Source organism: Haliotis asinina, chromosome 4 (assembly GCF_037392515.1).
Source record: "Haliotis asinina isolate JCU_RB_2024 chromosome 4, JCU_Hal_asi_v2, whole genome shotgun sequence".
Lineage (NCBI taxonomy): Eukaryota > Metazoa > Mollusca > Gastropoda > Lepetellida > Haliotidae > Haliotis > Haliotis asinina.
This window is the reverse complement of record NC_090283.1, coordinates 56,255,438-56,276,540: the sequence shown is the minus strand read 5'-3', so window position 1 is coordinate 56,276,540 and position 21,103 is coordinate 56,255,438. Positions and strand designations below refer to the sequence as shown.

The window sequence follows — 21,103 nt, the reverse complement described above, 5'->3', positions numbered from 1 at the left end:
CCCCCCTAAAAGATAGTTTACTCCCACAATATTGTACAGTGGAACTGCAGAGGACCAAGGCATAATTATAATGAGTTACAGTTATTGGTCCAGGATTGTACGCCGTCAGCAGTCTGTCTGCAGGAGACCTATTTAAAGCAGACAGATGTTTTTGAGCTACGTCATTTCAATGCTTATCATTGTTTCTCAACTCAGGGTGACAGAGCCACTGGAGGATCTTCAATCTTAGTCAAGCAGAATGTTATCCATAGCCCCATTTCACTCACTACTAATCTTCAAGCAGTTGCCGTCCGACTCACTTTACATGTTACTCTTACATTATGTTCTTTGTATGCCTCACCGTCTACACCTCTTCAGAAAACCGACCTTCAAACCTTATACGATCAACTTCCCAAACCGTGTATTATTATGGGAGATTTGAATGGCCATAACCCACTCTGGGGCGGTACAACTACGAATACTAAAGGTAAACTATTAGAAGAGTTCTGTTCCGATAACGATTTATGCTTATATAATGACGGTTCTAGCACATATTTACACCCTGGGACAGGGACCTATTCTGCTCTCGACTTGTCACTCACAAATTCAGAACTACTAAATGAATTTGAATGGTCAGTCCACAATGACCTCTGTGGAAGTGACCATTTTCCTACTATACTAAATTCTGTAACTCCATCTGATGTTCCTCCATCATCAAGGCGAAATTTTAAAAAGGCTAACTGGGCTTTATATGAAACACTGTGTGTTGAAAACCTTAAACAAGAACGGTTTATTGACATTCCTGATGCTATTAAATGCTTTTCTGATGAATTGAACTCCATAGCTGATCAGTGTATACCAAAGTCCTCTGCAGTTCCACATATTCGAAAACCATGGTTCAATGATGAGTGCAAACAAGCTAGGAAGGCAAGGAAAAAAGCAGAACATTATTTCCGTCGCCATCCTATGGTGTATAATTTAAATAAATTTAAAATTTTAAATGCTAAATCGCGGCGTACTTTTAAACAGAACAAACGCCAATCTTGGCAAAATTATGTATCTAAAATAAATTCTCGGACACCTATGTCCAAGGTGTGGAACATGGTCCAGAAAATCAAAGGTAAAGGTGCTAAATCTACTGTCCATCATCTTAGACATGGAGATCAGTTACTTACGGATGAATCAGATATCGCAAATAAACTGGGCGAAACCCTTGCTAAACATTCTTCCTCTTCTAATTATTTACCTAAATTCCAGCAGTATCAACAAGAAAAAGAAAAGAAAACTCTTAATTTCAACTCAGATAATGGGGAAGATTATAATGAAACTTTTTCTATTCATGAACTCCATACTGCACTTGATCAAGCTCATGATACTGCTACAGGAGCTGATAACATACATTATCAACTCTTGAAGCATTTACCAGAATCCTGCCTTGAAACTCTTGTAAATATTTTTGATGATATTTGGACATCGGGTAACTTTCCTCCCTCATGGCGTGACGCCATAGTAGTACCAATACCTAAACCTGGACGTGATCATACGGATCCGTCCAATTATCGACCTATTTCACTAACTAGCTGTGTTTGCAAGACCATGGAACGCATGATAAACAATAGACTAGTTTGGTACTTGGAAACTAATAACCTTATCACAGATATACAGTGTGGTTTCCGTAAAAACAGAAGTACTGTCGATCACTTAGTGCGTTTAGAATCATTTGTGAAAAATGCGCTGATTAATAAACAACATGCTGTGTCTATCTTTTTTGATCTTGAGAAAGCATATGACACAACCTGGAAATATGGTATTTTAAGAGATTTACATGATTTCGGTTTGCGAGGTCGTTTGCCTGAATTCATAGCCAAATTTTTAAATAACAGGCAATTTCAAGTGCGCGTGGGTTCTACCCTGTCTGATCATTACAATCAGGATCAGGGTGTTCCACAAGGCAGTATTTTGTCTGTCACTCTTTTTAGCATCAAGATCAACAGTTTATCTAAAGTTTTAAACGATTTAATAGATGGATTTTTATTTGTGGATGATTTTAATATTTCTTGCCGTGGTAAAAATATGCATACTATTGAACGGCAACTGCAGCTGTGTTTAAACAAAATAGATAAATGGTGTCTTGAAAACGGCTTCAAATTTTCTAAATCAAAAACCAATTGTATACACTTCTGTTGTAAATACAAACCCCATAAGGACCCAGAACTATTTCTCAGTGGTACCCCAATCAAAGTGGTCAAGGAGGCTAAATTCTTGGGACTTATTTTTGACTCACATTTGACCTTTTTGCCGCATATTAAATCCCTTAAAGCCAAATGCCTGAAGGCACTCGATTTATTAAAGGTTGTTTCAAATTCAAAATGGGGAGGGGATCAGTCTACCCTTCTTCACTTATATAGATCACTGATCCGATCTAAACTTGATTACGGCTCCATCGTATATGGTGGAGCTTGTCAAAGCAACCTAAAACTACTTGATCCTGTGCACCACCAAGGCCTAAGACTTTGTCTTGGTTCTTTTAGAACCTCTCCTATTGACAGTCTATACGTCGAAGCTGATGAGCCTTCTCTCAACTTACGTCGTATAAAACTATCTTTACAATACATTACAAAATTAGCTTCAAATGAGTCTAATCCCGCATTTAATTGTGTCTTTAATCCTCTCTACGAGGATATGTATACCAAAAAGTCTTCCCTTGTTCCGCCTCTTGGGCTCAGAATTAAGCCATTTCTTGCAGCCTCTAGCATCGAGCTGGACAATATAGCTCCTTCCCGTCTTCTTTCTTCTCCTCCTTGGCAATTGGTTAGGCCACAAGTTGACCTAACATTAACGACATTTAAAAAATCAGAAACCAACGAATTACAGTATAAACAAGAATATAATCAATTGAAACATAAATATAGCAATTATAAATCCTTATTTACAGATGGGTCCAAGGACGGTGGCGCTGTGGCTTGTGCCACTGTCATTGGATCCAGAACAATATCTTCTAGATTACCCGATAATAGTTCTATTTTTACCGCAGAGGCTAACGCCATATTGACAGCTCTTAGGTATATTCAGAGACACCCTAAACGCAAACAATATATAATTTACTCCGACTCTCTTTCTTGCCTTCAGGCTATTAAAAATATTTCTTGTAAACATCCACTTTTAATAGAAATTATTGAATTGTATAATGATCTTGCTACTGGCCAATACGACATCGTCTTCTGTTGGTTACCCAGCCATGTAGGGATCTCTGGTAACACATTGGCTGACCTTGCTGCTAAAGCAGCACTCAACAAATCTGTGACACCACTGCTTATTCCTTACACTGATTACAAAGCCACCATTAGATGTTATATCCGTGACCTGATGCAGAAGAAGTGGGACACCCAAGTGGGTATGAATAAATTACATGAGATAAAACCTTACATTGGCTATACCCACTTGGGTTGTCAGTCCAGATTTGAAGAGGTTATTCTACGACGATGTCGTATTGGACACACTAGATATACTCATGCGTACCTGTTAAAAGGTGAGGATCCTCCTTTCTGTATCCCTTGTGATGAGAGAGTTACAGTCAAGCATATTCTGCTTGACTGTGTTGAATTCTCCATCACAAGGGATATGTATTTTTCAGTTAAAACAATGAAGGATCTTTTTAGCAACGTTAGTTTTCACTTAATTCTTGGTTTTTTAAAAGAAATTGATTTTTTGACTGAATTTTGAGCAATATGTTTCTGTAAAAAGATGTATTTTAATAATTGGTAGTTTGGATTCGTAACTAGAATTGTTAGTGGCTGTACCCTCAAAGGGGGTTGAAGTATTGTAAAATTATTGTCCTCCTGAGAGGGTACGTAAGTCCAAAAACATTGATAGTAAATTTAAGTCTACCACTGTTTTTAATCGTAGTATTCGTGTTGTTGTAATTGTGGCTAGCATATTGTACACTCGCCAGCGGCTGAAGGGATGGTGTAAATCCAACTAGGGTCCATGTAGGTAGCAAAAGTACTGTAAGTCCCCATGGTCCTAGTATGGTGATCTACCTTCAGTTGTTGGCGATCTATAGCCTGATTTTATAGTGTATTGTCCAAATGGTGTTGTTATTTTTAACTTTCCATGCTAGTTTTAATTCCATTTGTGATATTCTAGTTGTTTTACTGTCCGTCGTTGACAGGTTTTATAGCAGACACATAATTAATTTTGATATTAGATGTTCTCGTCACGATATGGCTGAGATATTGCCGATGTGACGTTAAATTTTAGCTCACTCACTCACTCAGGATCATTATACAATGCAATAATTTCTATAAATGTGGATGTTATATGATAGGTTTTTAGGCGAGAGTCTGAATACTGTTTATTTTTAAGATGTCCTTGAATATATTTAAGAGCCGTTAATATGGCGTTTGCTTCAGATGTGAGCTATTATCCGGTAATCTAGAGGATATTGTTCTGGAGCCAATGACTGGCACAAGCTACAGCGCTACCGTCCTTGGACCCAACTGTAAATAAGCATTTGTAGGCAATATATTTACTTATTAATTGATTATTTTCTTGTTTTACAAAAACACGATGAATACATGCACGTAGAGGAATATGTGTACATAGCAGCTAGTGGGCTCAATAGAGATAGAGTGAGTGAGTGAGGTTAGTTTTACATCGCACTCAGCAATATTCCAGGTGTATAGCAGTCTGTAAACAATCACGTCTGGACCAGACAATCCAGTGATTAACAACATGAACTTCGATCTGCACAATTGGGAACCGGTGACGTGTCAACCAAATCAGCGAGCCTGACTACCCGATTCCGTTAGTCGCCTCTTACAAGCATAGTTGCCTTTTATGGCAAGCATGGGTTCCTGAAAGCCTATTCTTACCCGGGACCTTCACGGGTCTTAGAGATAGAGTACATTAAGCATAGTAAATATCAGTAATAGCTTTTGGTTAAATAGTCATTCATGGTTAAATCCAGGGATAAAAGGAGACAATTTGGCTGAAAGGTTTTCCCCTGTATTATTTCTTCTGGCTTCAGTGGTAAATATGACGTTCAGTATACCTTAAGTAATTGTCAACTTTTGGAATTGTTTTCATTAAAGAGCAATTGTATATACAGCTCTTAGCAAATAAGATTATGTAATTCAGTAATGAGTTCTCATCTAAATAACAAAACCATTTTTATCACATTAAGTGATTGGATACGTTTTGTAATCCACTGTTCAAGTTTCTTCCAGAAAGGTTTGGTTTCATCACAATCCCAATATACATGGCAAAATGTAGTTAGAAGTTAATAGTCAGAGAACCATCCCCTCAAGGAGATATATATGATTTGTGGAAAAGGTGCGTCTGGGCATCATAATGTTCCGACTTCGAATGAGGAGAACACATCAGCACCAAACATCAGTTTATAAAGTTGAAAACTGCTTCTCCATCACTTTCACTTGGCGGCACAGATGTTCCACGACCAGAGAGTGCCAGGAATCCTGGTGTCATCCTCGATTTCAACACATCAACTGGATGCACACATCAACTCAGTAGAACCTGTCACTGCAACATCATCAGCAAAGTCTACCGCTATCCCGATAATGACACTTGTAAACCTTTGCTGCACTGACTTGACCACTTCTAAACTCGACTACTGTCGGTTTTAAAGTAAATTTGCCTACGTTGAATTCCAGTGAATCCCGGAAACTGAACAAACCAAACTTTTCATCTTATAAATAGACCCATGTGAACAATTGCTACAATATTTGGCTCATATTTCAAGTGTCGAAGTTATTTTATTTTCAGTTCGATTTCTACTGGCCTAGTGCATAGTGAGTCATGCATATGCTTGATAACAATGCCGTTATCAAGATCCATGCTTATATGTGAGTGGTAATGTACCGACAGTGCATTGACAAACGTAGTACACAATTGTTTGTGTATCAAGTGCAAGTTTCAAAAGGCTTGAGTTACATGTATACTCACGCCTTTAACTTCTCCTGTTGCTGTGCATTGAAGTGACCTAGCAGCCTCATATTACAAGTTCTGTCTGGGCACGCGGTCGTACCGACGTAGTAAACATTCTGACTGTGAGTGCTAATAACGTTATAATCATATTCTTTTGATTTGCTATCGTTAGTATAGTGTACATTCGTTGAATAGATGTGTTTTCAGAACATACCCGCATATATCACATAATTTGTACATTCATCTTTGAGTCTTCAAGGTTTTCTCGATGTATGCATAGTGTATGTGTTTGTCTGTGTAACCTCGTATTTATTTGACCTACATGTAATGACGAGTGAGAGATAACAAATATGTGCGACGGGTCAATCTGCTGTCTGCTGTGATGTACGGTAAATAAGGTATAATGTCACAGATTGTACCTGCTATATAGTGTGGGCTGGGTTTTGTCTGGTTTGGAATAAGGGAACTGAGGTATGTATGTGTCAATTCCTACGTGTTGTCTGGTATGGGGTATGGGAACAGAGGCACGTCAGTGTCAATTTGTAGTTGATGTGGGGCCTCGGAACTGAGGTGTTTATGTGAAGGGTCTTTCCTGTTCTCCCTGTCTTGTACACTTGTACATAACCCAGAAATAGGACTTGAACTGCGATGTATTAGCTCAGTGAGGAGACTTAAACATTCCAGCGGTTTTACGCCGGTTTCAGCAATATCTCAGCACTATCCCAACACTATAACAGCACTATCCCAGCACTATCCCAGCAATATATCACAACAGTATCCCAGCAATGTCACAGCAATATCACAGTTTGGACACCAGAAATGGGCATCACTACCCGTCGAATCGAACTGGAGCAAACGCTCTAACCACTAGACTACCCCACCACCTTGTGTGTGGAAAGGAGTTTACCAGTGATAAAGTGTTGTCGCATTCAGGTACTCAAATGGGATGTCATATCTCTGATGTTGACCGTTCTTTTTTTTATTTGAATATTATCATAAACAGTAAATTAATATTCACACCGTTTTGTAAAACAGCGTCGGGAAAATAAAACCTATTACAATCTAGAAACAAGCTATTATCAATATTCATGAGAAAGTTTTGCTCTCCTGAAAGCACGAAGACCTGATGGAAGGTATGAGTCAACATGGTAGATTACACTGCTATAAAAATTGGTGTATGAACAGGCATAAAGGGAAAGAATTTTGGGAAAACAATGAGCTCTTCAATGAGCTATTTATGTTTAAAAAAGACCCCTATGTAAAACAAACACGGCACACTAAACAAGGGTGAAAGAAATATAGGGAAATGAAAAACATTGGACTCGGACGTGTTTTAACATACACACAACATTAATATTGAAACCTTTCAGTGAATTTTCGCCACATGAAACAACATATTGGGTTTAGTTCATATCGTATGTGATTGTTGAAAGGATTTCGTAGTTCAGGTGTACAGGGATTTCTTTGATGGAACCTGGGGCCTTGATTTAAGTGCTCGTTTGCGTGTTTCTAACATGGTCACGATGTTATATCACGGTGGATATGTGTTCTACCATGTTATCATGTTGTGTTTATGACATTAGTGCCACATTCGTTTACGAAACGATCCGGGATACATTTTACGATCCGGGAAATGGAGACTAAGGTTTGTATGTGAGAGATCATTTGTGCTTCCTTGTCAGACCTCGGTCAGCCTCTTTTCTCTGTCCCAAGTAGACACTAGATTGTAAGTTGTGGCTTTTGGCGCAGGTAAGGAATGAGGAGGGTCTTTCTTGTATGGAGTTTGGCAACTGAAGCATGTATCTGAAGGATCAAGCGTGATGTCTGTTGTGATCTGTGGTGTTTGTTTATCTAATTATCTATGCATCCACATGGGGTGTGGCGTCGATAGTCAGATGTTTGAGCATACGTTTGATGAATTTCGACAGTAACACGATACTCTACTTGCCATTCAAATGAATCTAGAGCATGTCATCCAGTCTCTTGCCAGTGCACACTGCCGTCTGCCGATCTCAAGTTATGTCACCATGCTACTTGACATGCATGAGAGCCTGGAATCACCTGGAACCTTAAGGTTGCTGCACACATGATATCCAGGTATGTGATAACACATTAAACAGACGTACACTTGTACACTGAGCACATCACACCTGTTCGTTGACATTGGCCAACGCTGAGGTGTTCAGAAGGTGTATGTGACAAGGACATGGATGCCATGCTAGCGTGTGCACGTACTTCTTTCTCTGTCGTGAAGTCCTCTTGAGTAGTATCAATGTGATCTTGTTTATCAGGTGACATGTTAAGATTAACAGAGAGTGGTCGTCTGAATTAGGACACCGCACCGCATGTATCCATTAAAAGTATGGTTCCTTTACATTTCAGTAATTGTGTTCGCATAAAATGTGTTAAACAGCTTTGAGCATCGTGTGCAAAAGGACTTTGGGAACACTTGGCATCTTTACAATTTTTTCACATTTGCTTTTACTCATGGCATAAAAAGATACATATAATACTACTACTTCCACTTTCATCTTTCAAGATTGAAGGGACGAACAAACATTTTGCTCCAAAACGTGCAATGAAATAGCACAACGACTTATTACAGAGATGAGATTGACTGAGCGTATGTCAATCCTATTATAACGGCAATGTAGCTGGATTCCATACAATTGTGGAAAAAGGTCAACAAGATTCGAGCTGAGCATCTAGATAAAATGACGGCATGATTATTCACGGCACATTCCTTACCTTTCTTTAAATTGACAGGAAATTAGATAAGTGGATTATATTCCCTCTGAACGACACAGCTTGCACAATTGGAGCAAAGGATGAGTAATTTGCAGTGGGGAACGCTGGCATGCGCACATCTCATCTGACCCAGCAGTGGACTAACCAAGGTTATGATACGTCGCTGCACCACAGTCGACAAGGACAGGAGGGGTAAGTTTGTCCACTACACTTCACTTCACTTCACGGTTAAAGATTATAACAATAGTCCAGTTGTATGTAATATACATTCATGCATAGTGCATGTTCAAAGTGCAAGGCACAGCAATAAGAAGGTACTCGGAGAAAATGAGATCACCCTCGTCTCGAGCTATCTGGTTCGTAAACTTGTAGTAAAATGAGGTAACAGCAGTGACAGCTTGATTGTTCAAAGAAGAGTCTAGCAGTCAATGGTCAGATACATTTTAGTTCAGTTTATCACACACACGTATTAGACCGCTTATATCCGTACAGATGTAAAGGCATTGGATTCATATACATTCGTGTTGGCATGGTATAAACACCTGAATGACTGATTTGCTTGTTGATTTGTTGGTTGTTGCTTTATGGCGGCTGTCTGTAAATAATCAAATCAGGACCAGACACTTCGGTAAACAACTTCAAAAGCACAACTGGGATAAGATGACATTTGACAACCAGTTCAGTGAGCTTGACTATCTAATCCCTTTTGTGGTCTCTTAGTACACACTTGGGTTGCTGAAATTGGAATCCTGACCTTCACGTGTTTTATAGTTATGCATGAACACCATACAAGTTTTATACTAATGAACGAACAGCTTACAGGCGTGAAGATTATTCCCGGTATAAACCTGATGTGACATAACTTAACTGGTGATAAATACAACTTGGAAGAATGCTTGTTAATTCACTGATGTTTATTGGTAGAAATGTTACATCGCACATTAGACATAATGGTACATCCTGTTTGGAGTTGCGATGGGTAGTCTACTGGTTAAGGTGGTCGCTCATTACCCAGAAGATCCAAGTTCGATTCCCCACATGGGTACAATGTGTGAAGCGCATTTTTTGAGTCCCCCGCCGTGATGTTGGTGAAATATTGCTAAAAGCAGTGTAAACTCACTCACTCATATTTGCAATATGGGGTGAAACTGGTGAATTCTAAACACAAAACATGTAACATTTAACACTGTGTGAAACAGTCGATTTGCTTTTGTTGCCTCATGTTTGGAATAAGGTGTTGAATATTTGGTTCCTATGCATGTGCATCAGTGTACGTAAGTGCTAAGTGCTTGAAATATATGCTCAAGAAACGACATATATGTTCTTCCGTAATGTGGTTTAAATTGAAAGCAATGAATGCATTTCGTATGATCAATTTGTGGAGATCTAGAATGTATAAAATAGACGTAAACGGACTTTAATATTTGGTATTGTAAGCGTGTATGTATTTTGTAAACTGATATCAAAACCCAGCGCCCAGTTCACTATGCATATAATACGCCATATCAAGTAGGCTTCATTGTGGGTTTGGTCTTCTGGGGAAACTTAAATGTACATAGTCTTCACTTCAAGGTCTTGTTCTCACAATTGTTTTGATCCCAATCATGTTTTTTCTGAACCAAGAGTATCAGTGTCCCTAGCGTCATGCTAAACATACAACGGTGAAACTACTGACATAAAAGCTCGACATTAGCTACCATACAGTGAAGTCCGTTGTACGTTATAAAGTACAGTGCGAAGTATTTAATGTCAATAATGTCAACACTTTCAATATGTTTAGATGTATAACACATTTTCCACGTTAATGGTAGGGCAGGGCTATTTAAGCATGAAGATATGAACATTTTCAAACGTCCAAAAATCTAAATGCAAATCACCAAATGAATGTTTAAAAACACACAATAATTAACACTATTCCAAACGTGTCGTATCCCTTTAATATTTGAGGAATGCATACGGCTTATTTTTCAGGAACCTCCTTGACACGCCAGAGATACTATACAGGGTAGATGCAAACCGTCCTCGCGGTTGAGGAAGAAGACACATTCAAGAATAAGGGACAAAACACTGGATGTCAGTTTGAAAATAAAACCATGAACAGTCAAAGAAAGGACATTGATGGTGGGTATGCATGGGTGGTTTGTGTTGCTTGTTTTGCTATTGAGGTGATCGGTGGATGTATAAACACTTCAGTTGGAGTCATTACACCTGCTGTTCTGGAAGAAGTTGATGACGACTTGGTCAAAGTATCGTGGGTGGGCTCAACACTGCTTGGAACGTTCACAATGTGCGGTAAGTGTGCTTACTTCAGGTTTGCAACCATACGTTTTAGCTGGCAGATGAACAGAGCAGGAATTCAGGTTCAATGTTAAACTAAATGTGTGGCAAACGCGTTTTAGAAGGCAGTTCTTATCATTACGATGTATTCAGTTGTTCGCAAACCCGAGGCTTGATGCCTCATTCACCATGAAGAGCAAATGTGCATTATCGTATGATATTATTCCTCTTTATTCCACTTTCTAGTGCGTCAATCATGTTTTGGAAATTAGTAAAGTGATGATTTTACTGTAAGTGGCCAATGCTGTTATGTTTGAATCAGTTATAGGTGCATAGTAAGTACACTCCAAAACATCATATGACGTTTCTTTTTAAAGAGTATATAAAGATAGAATAGGAACTATGTATTGTACATGTAGGTACTTTAGGTAGGTTGGGCAATTAAGCGATCGGCAATGACTTGACCATGCAAATCTGTGTGGTTCATAAACAACGTCAGTCGTTGCCATACTTAACTCAAGGTCATTGTGTGGGTATAAGGGGCATATGTTCGGTATCTCACGTAATGCATTAATGGCTGATCATGCCTATTTTGAAACATTGCTCTTCAGCGTTTGATGCCAAACCACAAAATAATCCCATCTTGAAGTCCATTACAGTAAGAAAAGAAAAGAAAATGTGCAGCGTATTTACTAAAGTTTGTCATGGATATAGTATGACGAAAGAAATACATGGTTCCTTCATGGATGCAGTATGATGAAAGAAATACATGGTTCCTTCATGGATGTAGTATGATGAAAGATTTACATGGTTCCTTCATGGATGCAGTATGATGAAAGAAATACATGGTTCCTACATGGATGCAGTATGATGAAAGAAATACATGGTTCCTTCATGGATGTAGTATGATGAAAGAAATACATGGTTCCTACATGGATGTAGTACGATGAAAGATTTACATGGTTCCTACATGGATGTAGTACGATGAAAGAAATACATGGTTCCTTCATGGATGTAGTATGATGAAAGAAATACATGGTTCCTTCATGGATGTAGTATGATGAAAGAAATACATGGTTCCTTCATGGATGTAGTATGATGAAAGAAATACATGGTTCCTTCATGGATGTAGTATGATGAAAGAAATACATCTTTCCTTCATGGATGTAGTTTGATGAAAGAAATACATGGTTCCTTCATGGATGTAGTATGATGAAAGAAATACATGGTTCCTTCATGGATGTAGTATGATGAAAGAAATACATGGTTCCTACATGGATGCAGTATGATGAAAGAAATACATGGTTCCTACATGGATGCAGTATGATGAAAGAAATACATGGTTCCTTCATGGATGTAGTATGATGAAAGAAATACATGGTTCCTTCATGGATGCAGTATGATGAAAGAAATACATGGTTCCTTCATGGATGCAGTATGATGAAAGAAATACATGGTTCCTACATGGATGCAGTATGATGAAAGAAATACATGGTTCCTACATGGATGCAGTATGATGAAAGAAATACATGGTTCCTTTATGGATGTAGTATGATGAAAAAAATACATGGTTCCTTCATGGATGCAGTATGATGAAAGAAATACATGGTTCCTTTATGGATGTAGTATGATGAAAAAAATACATGGTTCCTTCATGGATGTAGTATGATGAAAGAAATACATGGTTCCTACATGGATGCAGTATGATGAAAGAAATACATGGTTCCTTCATGGATGCAGTATGATGAAAGAAATACATGGTTCCTTCATGGATGTAGTATGATGAAAGAAATACATGGTTCCTTCATGGATGTAGTATGATGAAAGAAATACATGGTTCCTTCATGGATGTAGTATGATGAAAGAAATACATGGTTCCTTCATGGATGTAGTATGATGAAAGAAATACATGGTTCCTTCATGGATGTAGTATGATGAAAGAAATACATGGTTCCTTCATAGATGTAGTATGATGAAAGAAATACATGGTTCCTTCATGGATGTAGTATGATGAAAGAAATACATGGTTCCTACATGGATGCAGTATGATGAAAGAAATACATGGTTCCTACATGGATGCAGTATGATGAAAGAAATACATGGTTCCTTCATGGATGTAGTATGATGAAAGAAATACATGGTTCCTTCATGGATGTAGTATGATGAAAGAAATACATGGTTCCTTCATGGATGCAGTATGATGAAAGAAATACATGGTTCCTTCATGGATGCAGTATGATGAAAGAAATACATGGTTCCTTCATGGATGTAGTATGATGAAAGAAATACATGGTTCCTTCAAAGTTTAAACATGTTGGAAATGAAATTCGGACACCAATATTAACATATCTTCCTCGATGAGATCTAAATAGAAAATTTGTTCCATGGTTTCGAGAGCCAAACGTGTCAAGTGTTTCCTTTGTATTGTGCTGTCAATACGGGAACCAACAAATAAATAAATGACTCTTTCAGGACCATTGGCAGGAATTATTCAAGACAAAATTGGAAACCGACGGGCAGGGATTCTGGGCGGTATACTGATGTTTCTTGGACTGACAGCTGCATCTTTTTGTAGGACTGTCACTGGTTTGATCCTTACTTTCGGAGTCATAACAGGTAAGAATCAACATGCCTGTTGTGCAAACTTAAAATCAAAATGAAAAGTGACAGAAATTGATCTCAGATCAACAGTCTTCAAATGTGTATGGTCGATTCTGACGACATCAACGAGTTACGATATCTGAAACTCAGAAGTAGGAGACCAGCACAGTTCCGAGGTGACACAATATACGTGTGCATCGAAAATGTACTGCCCCATGACATCACCAAACCAAGATGGCGGAATCCATGCGATGACCGCAACTGCCCCGAATGACATCTCCACACACACACACACACAAACACACACAAACAAACACACACACACACTCTCTCTCTCTCTCTCTCTCACACACACACACACACACACACACACACACACATGGGGCCATGTGTTAAACATGAGGCACTAGTTTGAGCAGATATTTTCAATAAGAATTTGAATTAGTACTTAAAGAATTCCTATGGGTTAAAAAATCCGATTTGATCTAACCCATGCGTTGTTAATCGAGGACCTTTCGGTTTTGTAAATGCAACTACAAATGTGTCCACCTCATATACACACACATCCAAATGGGTACGTCTGATACAGCCGGACAAAGGGGTAAGCCTGTTGAGACACACATGCAAATGAGGACATGTCATAAACACAATCAAGTGGGCACTTTCTACACACCAATTTGTACAAATAAGGGTTCTGCAGCACTCTATGATTCACGCTCGCCTCAGAATAAAATTGTTTGGGGGTTCGTTTAATGAACTTACAGCCGATTAACATTACATTGCTAAACATTCAGTAACCGCTTTTTCCTAAATGTTTACTCTTTGACATAACTGGTAAATTCTTCTGAGAATGATTACCTTACATGATGGATTGTGTACAAAAATTGCGCCTTCACATTTACTGTTTCGATGCAAGCAATAACATGGAAATAATGTGCGCTCTCCGTGTGCTAAACTAATAGTGCCTGTAATAATAATATTTTTGATGCTGTTACCGAACAAGAAAATATATCTCCTTCCATTCTTCTTATTTCTTCTAAATATACTAAGCATCAAAAGAAACGTCAGGTTGGTAGTTTCCTTACTGCGACCATAAAACTGAAATGTTGTGATTGTATTTTTTGGTCAGAAAATCAAGCTTTACGTGACAAAAACCATTTGTCTCCAAACACAAATTCGAACCCAGGAAAGGTCCACCAAAACGCAGCATGAACATGAAGAGGGTACGGTGTTCTGCATGCAGTGCATGCATCAAATGCTGCACGTGCTTTTCTCTTGATGCAGCCCTATAAAATGCACCCCCAAACTTGGTTGAAACATTAACGTCAAAACGGCAGCAGGATGCCACGTCTTACGTCAGCTTAGAGGAACCAAGTCATAGGACGACTAGAAGCTGGTCACACTGCCCAAGCCGTTGCTAACCACTTCCATGTTAATGTTCGGACCATCTACAGGCTTCAGGAACGCTTCCGGACCACCAACACCACAGACGACCGTCCCCGCACCGGCAGACCAAGGGTCACCACGAGACGTCAAGATCGCTACATTGTGCGACGCCACGTACAGACTCCTTTCCAACAGGCCTCTGAGACAGCACGTCAGACAATTAGGACATATGGGCGACCGCTCAGCACTTCCACTGTACGCCGACGTCTTAGCAGCAGTAACCTTCAGTGCCGTAGACCTTACCGTGGACCAATCCTCACGCCACGTCATCGCCGTGAACGTCTACAGTTTGCCCAGTACCGTCAAAACTGGAGACACAGACAGTGGAGAACTGTTCTCTTCACAGATGAGAGTCGGTACTGCATTTCTACGGCAGATGGCAGAACAAGAATTTGGCGACGTCGCGGCCAGCGTTACGCAGACGTGTGTGTGATGGAAAGGGACGCATGGGGAGGTGCCAGCATCATGGTTTGGGGGGGAATTGGCCTAAACCAGAGAGTTGGTCCTGTGGTATTCCAGAATCTTGGTCCTGGAAGAGGAGGCGGCATCACAGCAGCGCGTTACATTGACCAAGCCCTCAGACCCCACGTTATACCACATTTTGCTCGTCACCGTAACAACGTGTTTCAGCACGATAATGCCAGAGCCCACACTGCAAGGGCTACACGGGACTTCCTACAGCAGAATGGTGTCATTGTAATGCAGTGGCCAGCCCTAAGTCCCGATTTAAATCCAATTGAACACCTTTGGGACGAAATTCAAAGGCGGTTGAATGACGTCATCCCAAGACCAAACACAGCTGATTTACTGCGTCAAGCCTTCCTAAGAGTGTGGAACCAGGTGCCCATGGCATTCATCATGCCTCGACGTTGTGCTGCGGTCATTGCCTCTCGTGGTGGTCACACGAGGTACTGAAGTCAGGACTCTGTTTGGACATTAAACGTTAACGTATTCCAATGAAATGCTGGTTAGTTATTCATCAATGTGTGTAGAAACTGTAAACAAAACCGTTTTTCCATACACTTATTGTATCACATTCTGTAATGAATTGAATAAAGTGCCTGTCAAATTTGGAATATCTACTGACGTTTCTTTTGATGCTTAGTATATAATGCATACATTATAGGTTTTTCAGTGGTCACGAGGGGAACATAAACAAACATCGAGAGTACCTGAACCCGTGGTCCCCGTGGTCTTGGGGAACACCTCAATGTTAATTTTGAACTGCTTAAAGCATGGGTATTGGACCATACACTTCAACCAACTTGTGTGAATCAAACGATTCGAATCATGCATCTTGCTGGTTTTCCCAGTAGGTATTGTCTTAGTAAAGTCACCGCGATTTAATTCCCCCTCTTAATATTCACAGGGACAACATTTGAACGTTTTGTCAAAATTTGTTTCTTGGAAAGAGAGTCAAATGTTTTGTAGTCATAGCTAGATTTTGCGGACGACACAAGAAAACCATCGATTTGCATTCGCAAAAATCGGTAATTTCCGTGCATCATGCGTAGGTTAATGTCAGTCGAGATAAAAAAAAGTAACCACCACGAAGTACCGAATCAGTTGCTGTTGGCAGCGGGGTGTATTGCAATGCACCTCGCTTGTACACGCGGTACATTGGCTGAGCGCTCTTCTATTCTTTTCAATCAGACAGCGAGTTTTATGTGTGAGGTAAGGTAAATCCATATCTACATATGCATCCAAGGGTGGTGGCGCTGCTGCTTGTGCCACTCTTATTGGATCCAGAACATTATTTACAAGAATAGAGGGTCACAGCTCAATTTTCTCAGCTGAAGAAAATGCCACATATACATAGTGCCGCTTAAATATAGTACAAGACCTTAAATATAAATAATATAGCAATTTTTCAGACTGTCTTTCGTGCTTTCTTCCACTTGTAATTGAAATAATTGAATTATACAATTATCTTACTACTCGTCTTTAGTTGGTTACCCAGCCATGCTGACATTTCTGGGAATACAATGGATGAACTTGCTGCTAAGGCAGCTAGCAAAAAATCTGTAACACCACTTCTCCTTCCATACAATCGTTGTAAAGCTACCGTTAGACCTTATATCCGTGATCTGAGGAAGCAATACAACACCCAAGTAGGTATAGATATATTAAATGCATAAAAGCTTGCATTGGTTATATCTGGTATATTCTAACATAGGAGATGCAAATGCTACTAGAATAGTTACGAGATCTCAGACTTACGAGAGTTTTGTGCAACAGGCCCTGATTTGGAGAGGTCATCACACACCTTTTACTGAACGCGGTGAGGATCCTTCGTCTTACATCTCTTGTGATGAGAAAATCAGGATCATGTCTTGCTCGTCGACTCTGTTGAATATTCAATCACAATCGATAACTTAAATTTTTAATCACGAACAATGAAATATTTATTTCATAATATCAGTTATCATTTAGTTATCGCATTTTGAAAACAAAAACAAGATATGCTAATGGTTTGTAAATAGATAAATATTTTATGATTGGAAGTTTGATATATGCTAACGGTTTGTAAATAGATAAAACATTTATGACTGGAAGTTTAATATATGCTAATGGTTTGTAAATAGATGAATATTTTATGATTGGAAGTTTGATATATGCTAATGGTTTGTAAATAGATAAATAATTTATGATTGGAAGTTTGATATATGCTAATGGTTTGTACATAGATAAATATTTTATGATTGGAAGTTTGAATTAGTAACAAGTTAGTGGCTGTATCCTCAAGAGGGGTGAAAGTACTCTAAAATTATTGTCCGTATTGAGAGGGTACACAAGTCCTAAACTCACCATATATTAATCGTAGAATAAGTGTGAGTTTAATTTATGGCTAGACCTGTCTAAATTGCTAACGAAGCGTTGTACTGAAACCATACATTCGTGAGGCATTTTCCGTAAATACCCATACCTCGTTGGTTATTCTGTATTAAACGTAATATCTCATTGGTGTATGCATCTATATCCACAGGCTTAGGTTGTGGTCTGGCTGCTAATGTCAGTGGCGTGGCCCCCAGCAACTACTTCAAGAAAAGACTCCCAGTAGTATACGGTATCTGCGTAACTGGAAATGCACTAGCACTGCTGGCAGTCGGACCATTAACAATTCAGCTGTTAGAAATGTACACTTTATCCGGCACGTTGCTTATTTGGGGCGCCATTGCATTCAATGTGTGCTTAGCTGGAGCTCTAATTCGACCTTCGTCTATACTGAAGCAAGAGGAGTCAATGTCAAAAGATCTTGCCCACCAGGACGACACAGGGGAGATTTGTGATGCACAAGGAGACCCTACAATGAAGACGCAATCACAATATAACGCTCTAATTGTTGAAGACACAACCGACAAGTTTGAACAGAATGACGAGAACCGTTGTTCTCCAGCTAATTCGCCTCGGAGCGTTGCAGAAAACAGTCCAGGGAACGGTAATGAAACGGCAGAATCTCTGCTTGAAGACAACTTGCATTTAGCAACTGAAAACTCACGGAGTAGGATCATACCTCAGTGTGTAAACATGTTCTGCTCAAATGGATTTTTCTTTTATCTGCTCAGTATCATTTTCTGGGCTATTGGGGATGCAGCCTGCATGGTTCATTTACCATATTATGCTGAATTGAAAGGCAGTACACCTGCACAGTCTGCAAATTTGTTCACTGTCATGGGTGTGCCTGCGATTTTTTCCGGACTGCTGACTGGTTTTGCCGCTTCTGATCCAGCTATTGGAAGCATTATCCTTCACGTTGGACTACAAGGAATGTCAGGGGTGTCCCTCCTGTTACTCCCTGTGCTCTCACATACGTACAGTCTCCAGATGATTTTCAGTGTCCTGTATGGTGCATACGGTCAAGGATCTTTTACATTGGTTAGTCCAATATGCATTGAGCTGATAAGCCGTTCCAAACTGGCCATTGGATTTGGTGTATGTTCCTTCTGCATGGGAATCGGAAACATGGTTGGACCACCTATTGCAAGTAGGTTAACTTTGAACCTATATTTTCTCCGTGAATTAGTGAGTGATTGATACGATGATGCTTTAATAACTGTGTTAATGTGTAATCCGCTATCTGACTGGTGCGTGATGGTATGAACCAATCATGAAACGTGCATAAATGCTCAAATATGTAGTTTGGTGTATACTACTAAAGCTTTTATTTTTTTCAAGACCATGAACTGTTTTGTCATTAAATTGAGCCATATGTTACATGAAGACCCACCACGTTGTGTTTCAGGTCTTATTTATGAAAGTACCGGAGTGTATGACTTTACTTTTCTTTTCGCAGGTAGGTAATTCTGATCACCGTTATTAAGTATCATACTAGTTAAAGGAAGCAAGTAAAATTTACTTAATGCAACCCGTCAGATGTAAGTAATGTTTTGGGTAAGTATGAGAGTAAGTGTGTAGTATGTATTTTGTTCAGACCTCAACATTCCTGTCCCATTTGTTTGTCCGCATAATAAACCGTTAATGAAGCATACAGTTTGGTGGATGCCAGCTTGAAAGACACTGAAAAGACGTTTCGATGTAGAATAACACACCGTTGTCACTTTTAGTTGGATAACATTGTAAGAACAGACATCGAAAGGCTGCTCTGTGCAACAATCAAGATGTCATCCATGTCGTTGTATGCTTCGTTTTCCATGTTCAAGAGTGCTGAACAAACAAAGCAAGTGGTTACATTTAATTTCTCGTAAAGATAAGTAATTAGATTATGAGGAAACCACAATCGTACATATTTTTAGAAACAACACGTTTCCATTGAAAGCATCAGATGTTATTGTTTGTAAGTATATACTTAATGTGTATGCATTCGCTTGTTTCAGTACAAAATGTTTTGCCAATATCAGTTTCATTGCTGTCTACATATTTCATAGTAAGGGAGTACAGCTTTACACCGTTTCAGCATTATATCAGCAATGTCACAGAGGAGGACACAAGACATATCTTTGTAACTCTGTGTATATTTGTTCATTGTTTTGTTACAGGTGCCTGCTTCATCATCAGTGCCTTCTTCGCCTTGTGTATTCCCTTGTCCAAGAAGCCAGCATAAGTTGATATTTTAATCTGAACTTTGTATGAATATCTATCATGTTTTTTATCTCTCGCAACGAAGTTGGAGAAGGATATTGGTCTCACCTCCCTCCGTCCGTCCGAAATGATGGGGACAGATCTTCTCAAGAACTGACACAGAAAGGGAAACCAAATTTGTTATGTGTTTTCAGGACATGAATGTCCTGGTGGATGGTACCAAAGAGGAACACAGCACTGTAGCGGGAGATACTGATGACCATGTTTCTTGTTGTAACTACTTGGTCAAATGATTGTTATCAAATTACAGTGCATGATTATAACGTTGTACACAACGTCAGTAACTGTTGGTGCCAAGAACGTAGCGAGGCATATCTGATGAAAACATCTGATGAAAACATCTGATGAAAAAGGTAGTAAGTGAAACGGTAAATAATTTCCGAATTATAATACACTAACAGCAAGACGCATCTTTGACCCAGAAGTTAATGTAAAATGGGCCTATCTGAATCGAAACCGATTTAATATAGAGACGGTGTTTTCCCTTACATAAAATATATATGATTGAGTATGTTAATGTTTGGATTCTTTCACATGAACGAATAAATACAAACATTATAGATTTCACGCCATTTACACGGGTCCCTTGAAAAACCCGCTGATGAATTAGTTACATGTACATGACTTACTGCAGTGTCACTCATTCCTATCTATCTATAACCTAATGTGACTTAACCCATTGACAGAGGCTAATGTAATGACACTTATAATTAGTAATATAACAACATTTAAGCTGATCATATGTAAACTATCTCAAATTCTGTTGCTAGGTCGCTGTTATGGTAAATAAACAACGAAGCATACCACTTTATGAGTGACAACTTCTTACTTACTGCATGGACCTCAATTGCCTTTATGGTCAGGAGAAGAGCGGAAAGTAGTTGCGTAACGTCGGTCGATGAAAAAGTTAACCAATCAACTAAACAGTTAGCATCCAATCAGCATGTTCACAACTAAGTCCTCTTTGGAAATTGTCACTGCTTGAACATTTTAAATGTGATATCGT

The 21,103-nt window shown here is 39.1% G+C and overlaps 1 protein-coding gene across 6 annotated transcripts; it reads left to right on the top strand.

The window, feature by feature from the left end:
• The first annotated feature begins 5,820 nt into the window (after positions 1–5,820).
• LOC137282607 (monocarboxylate transporter 5-like) lies at positions 5,821–20,931 on the top strand. 6 transcript variants are annotated; one of them, XM_067814381.1, is made up of 8 exons: positions 5,852–6,047; positions 7,905–8,022; positions 8,692–8,865; positions 10,645–10,965; positions 13,423–13,566; positions 17,984–18,982; positions 19,241–19,291; positions 19,995–20,904. In XM_067814381.1, exons 4-8 carry the CDS (start codon positions 10,683–10,685, stop codon positions 20,057–20,059), a joined length of 1,542 nt encoding a protein of 513 aa, XP_067670482.1. In that variant the 5' UTR covers positions 5,852–6,047; positions 7,905–8,022; positions 8,692–8,865; positions 10,645–10,682; the 3' UTR covers positions 20,060–20,904. The 6 variants fall into 6 exon arrangements, with proteins under 6 accessions (XP_067670481.1, XP_067670482.1, XP_067670484.1 ...); XM_067814383.1 differs by having other exon boundaries at positions 5,884–6,047; positions 7,891–8,022; XM_067814385.1 differs by lacking the exon at positions 5,852–6,047 and adding an exon at positions 6,326–6,396 and having other exon boundaries at positions 19,995–20,931.
• The last annotated feature ends 172 nt before the right edge of the window (positions 20,932–21,103 follow it).

Coding starts and splice junctions, on each gene's coding strand:
- LOC137282607 (XM_067814385.1), top strand. CDS start 10,683: ATGCAAACCGTCCTCGCGGTTGAGGAAGAAGACACATTCAAGAATAAG. Junction 18,983..19,240: donor GGTTGGACCACCTATTGCAA/GTAGGTTAACTT, acceptor GTTGTGTTTCAG/GTCTTATTTATGAAAGTACC. Junction 19,292..19,994: donor CTTTACTTTTCTTTTCGCAG/GTAGGTAATTCT, acceptor GTTTTGTTACAG/GTGCCTGCTTCATCATCAGT.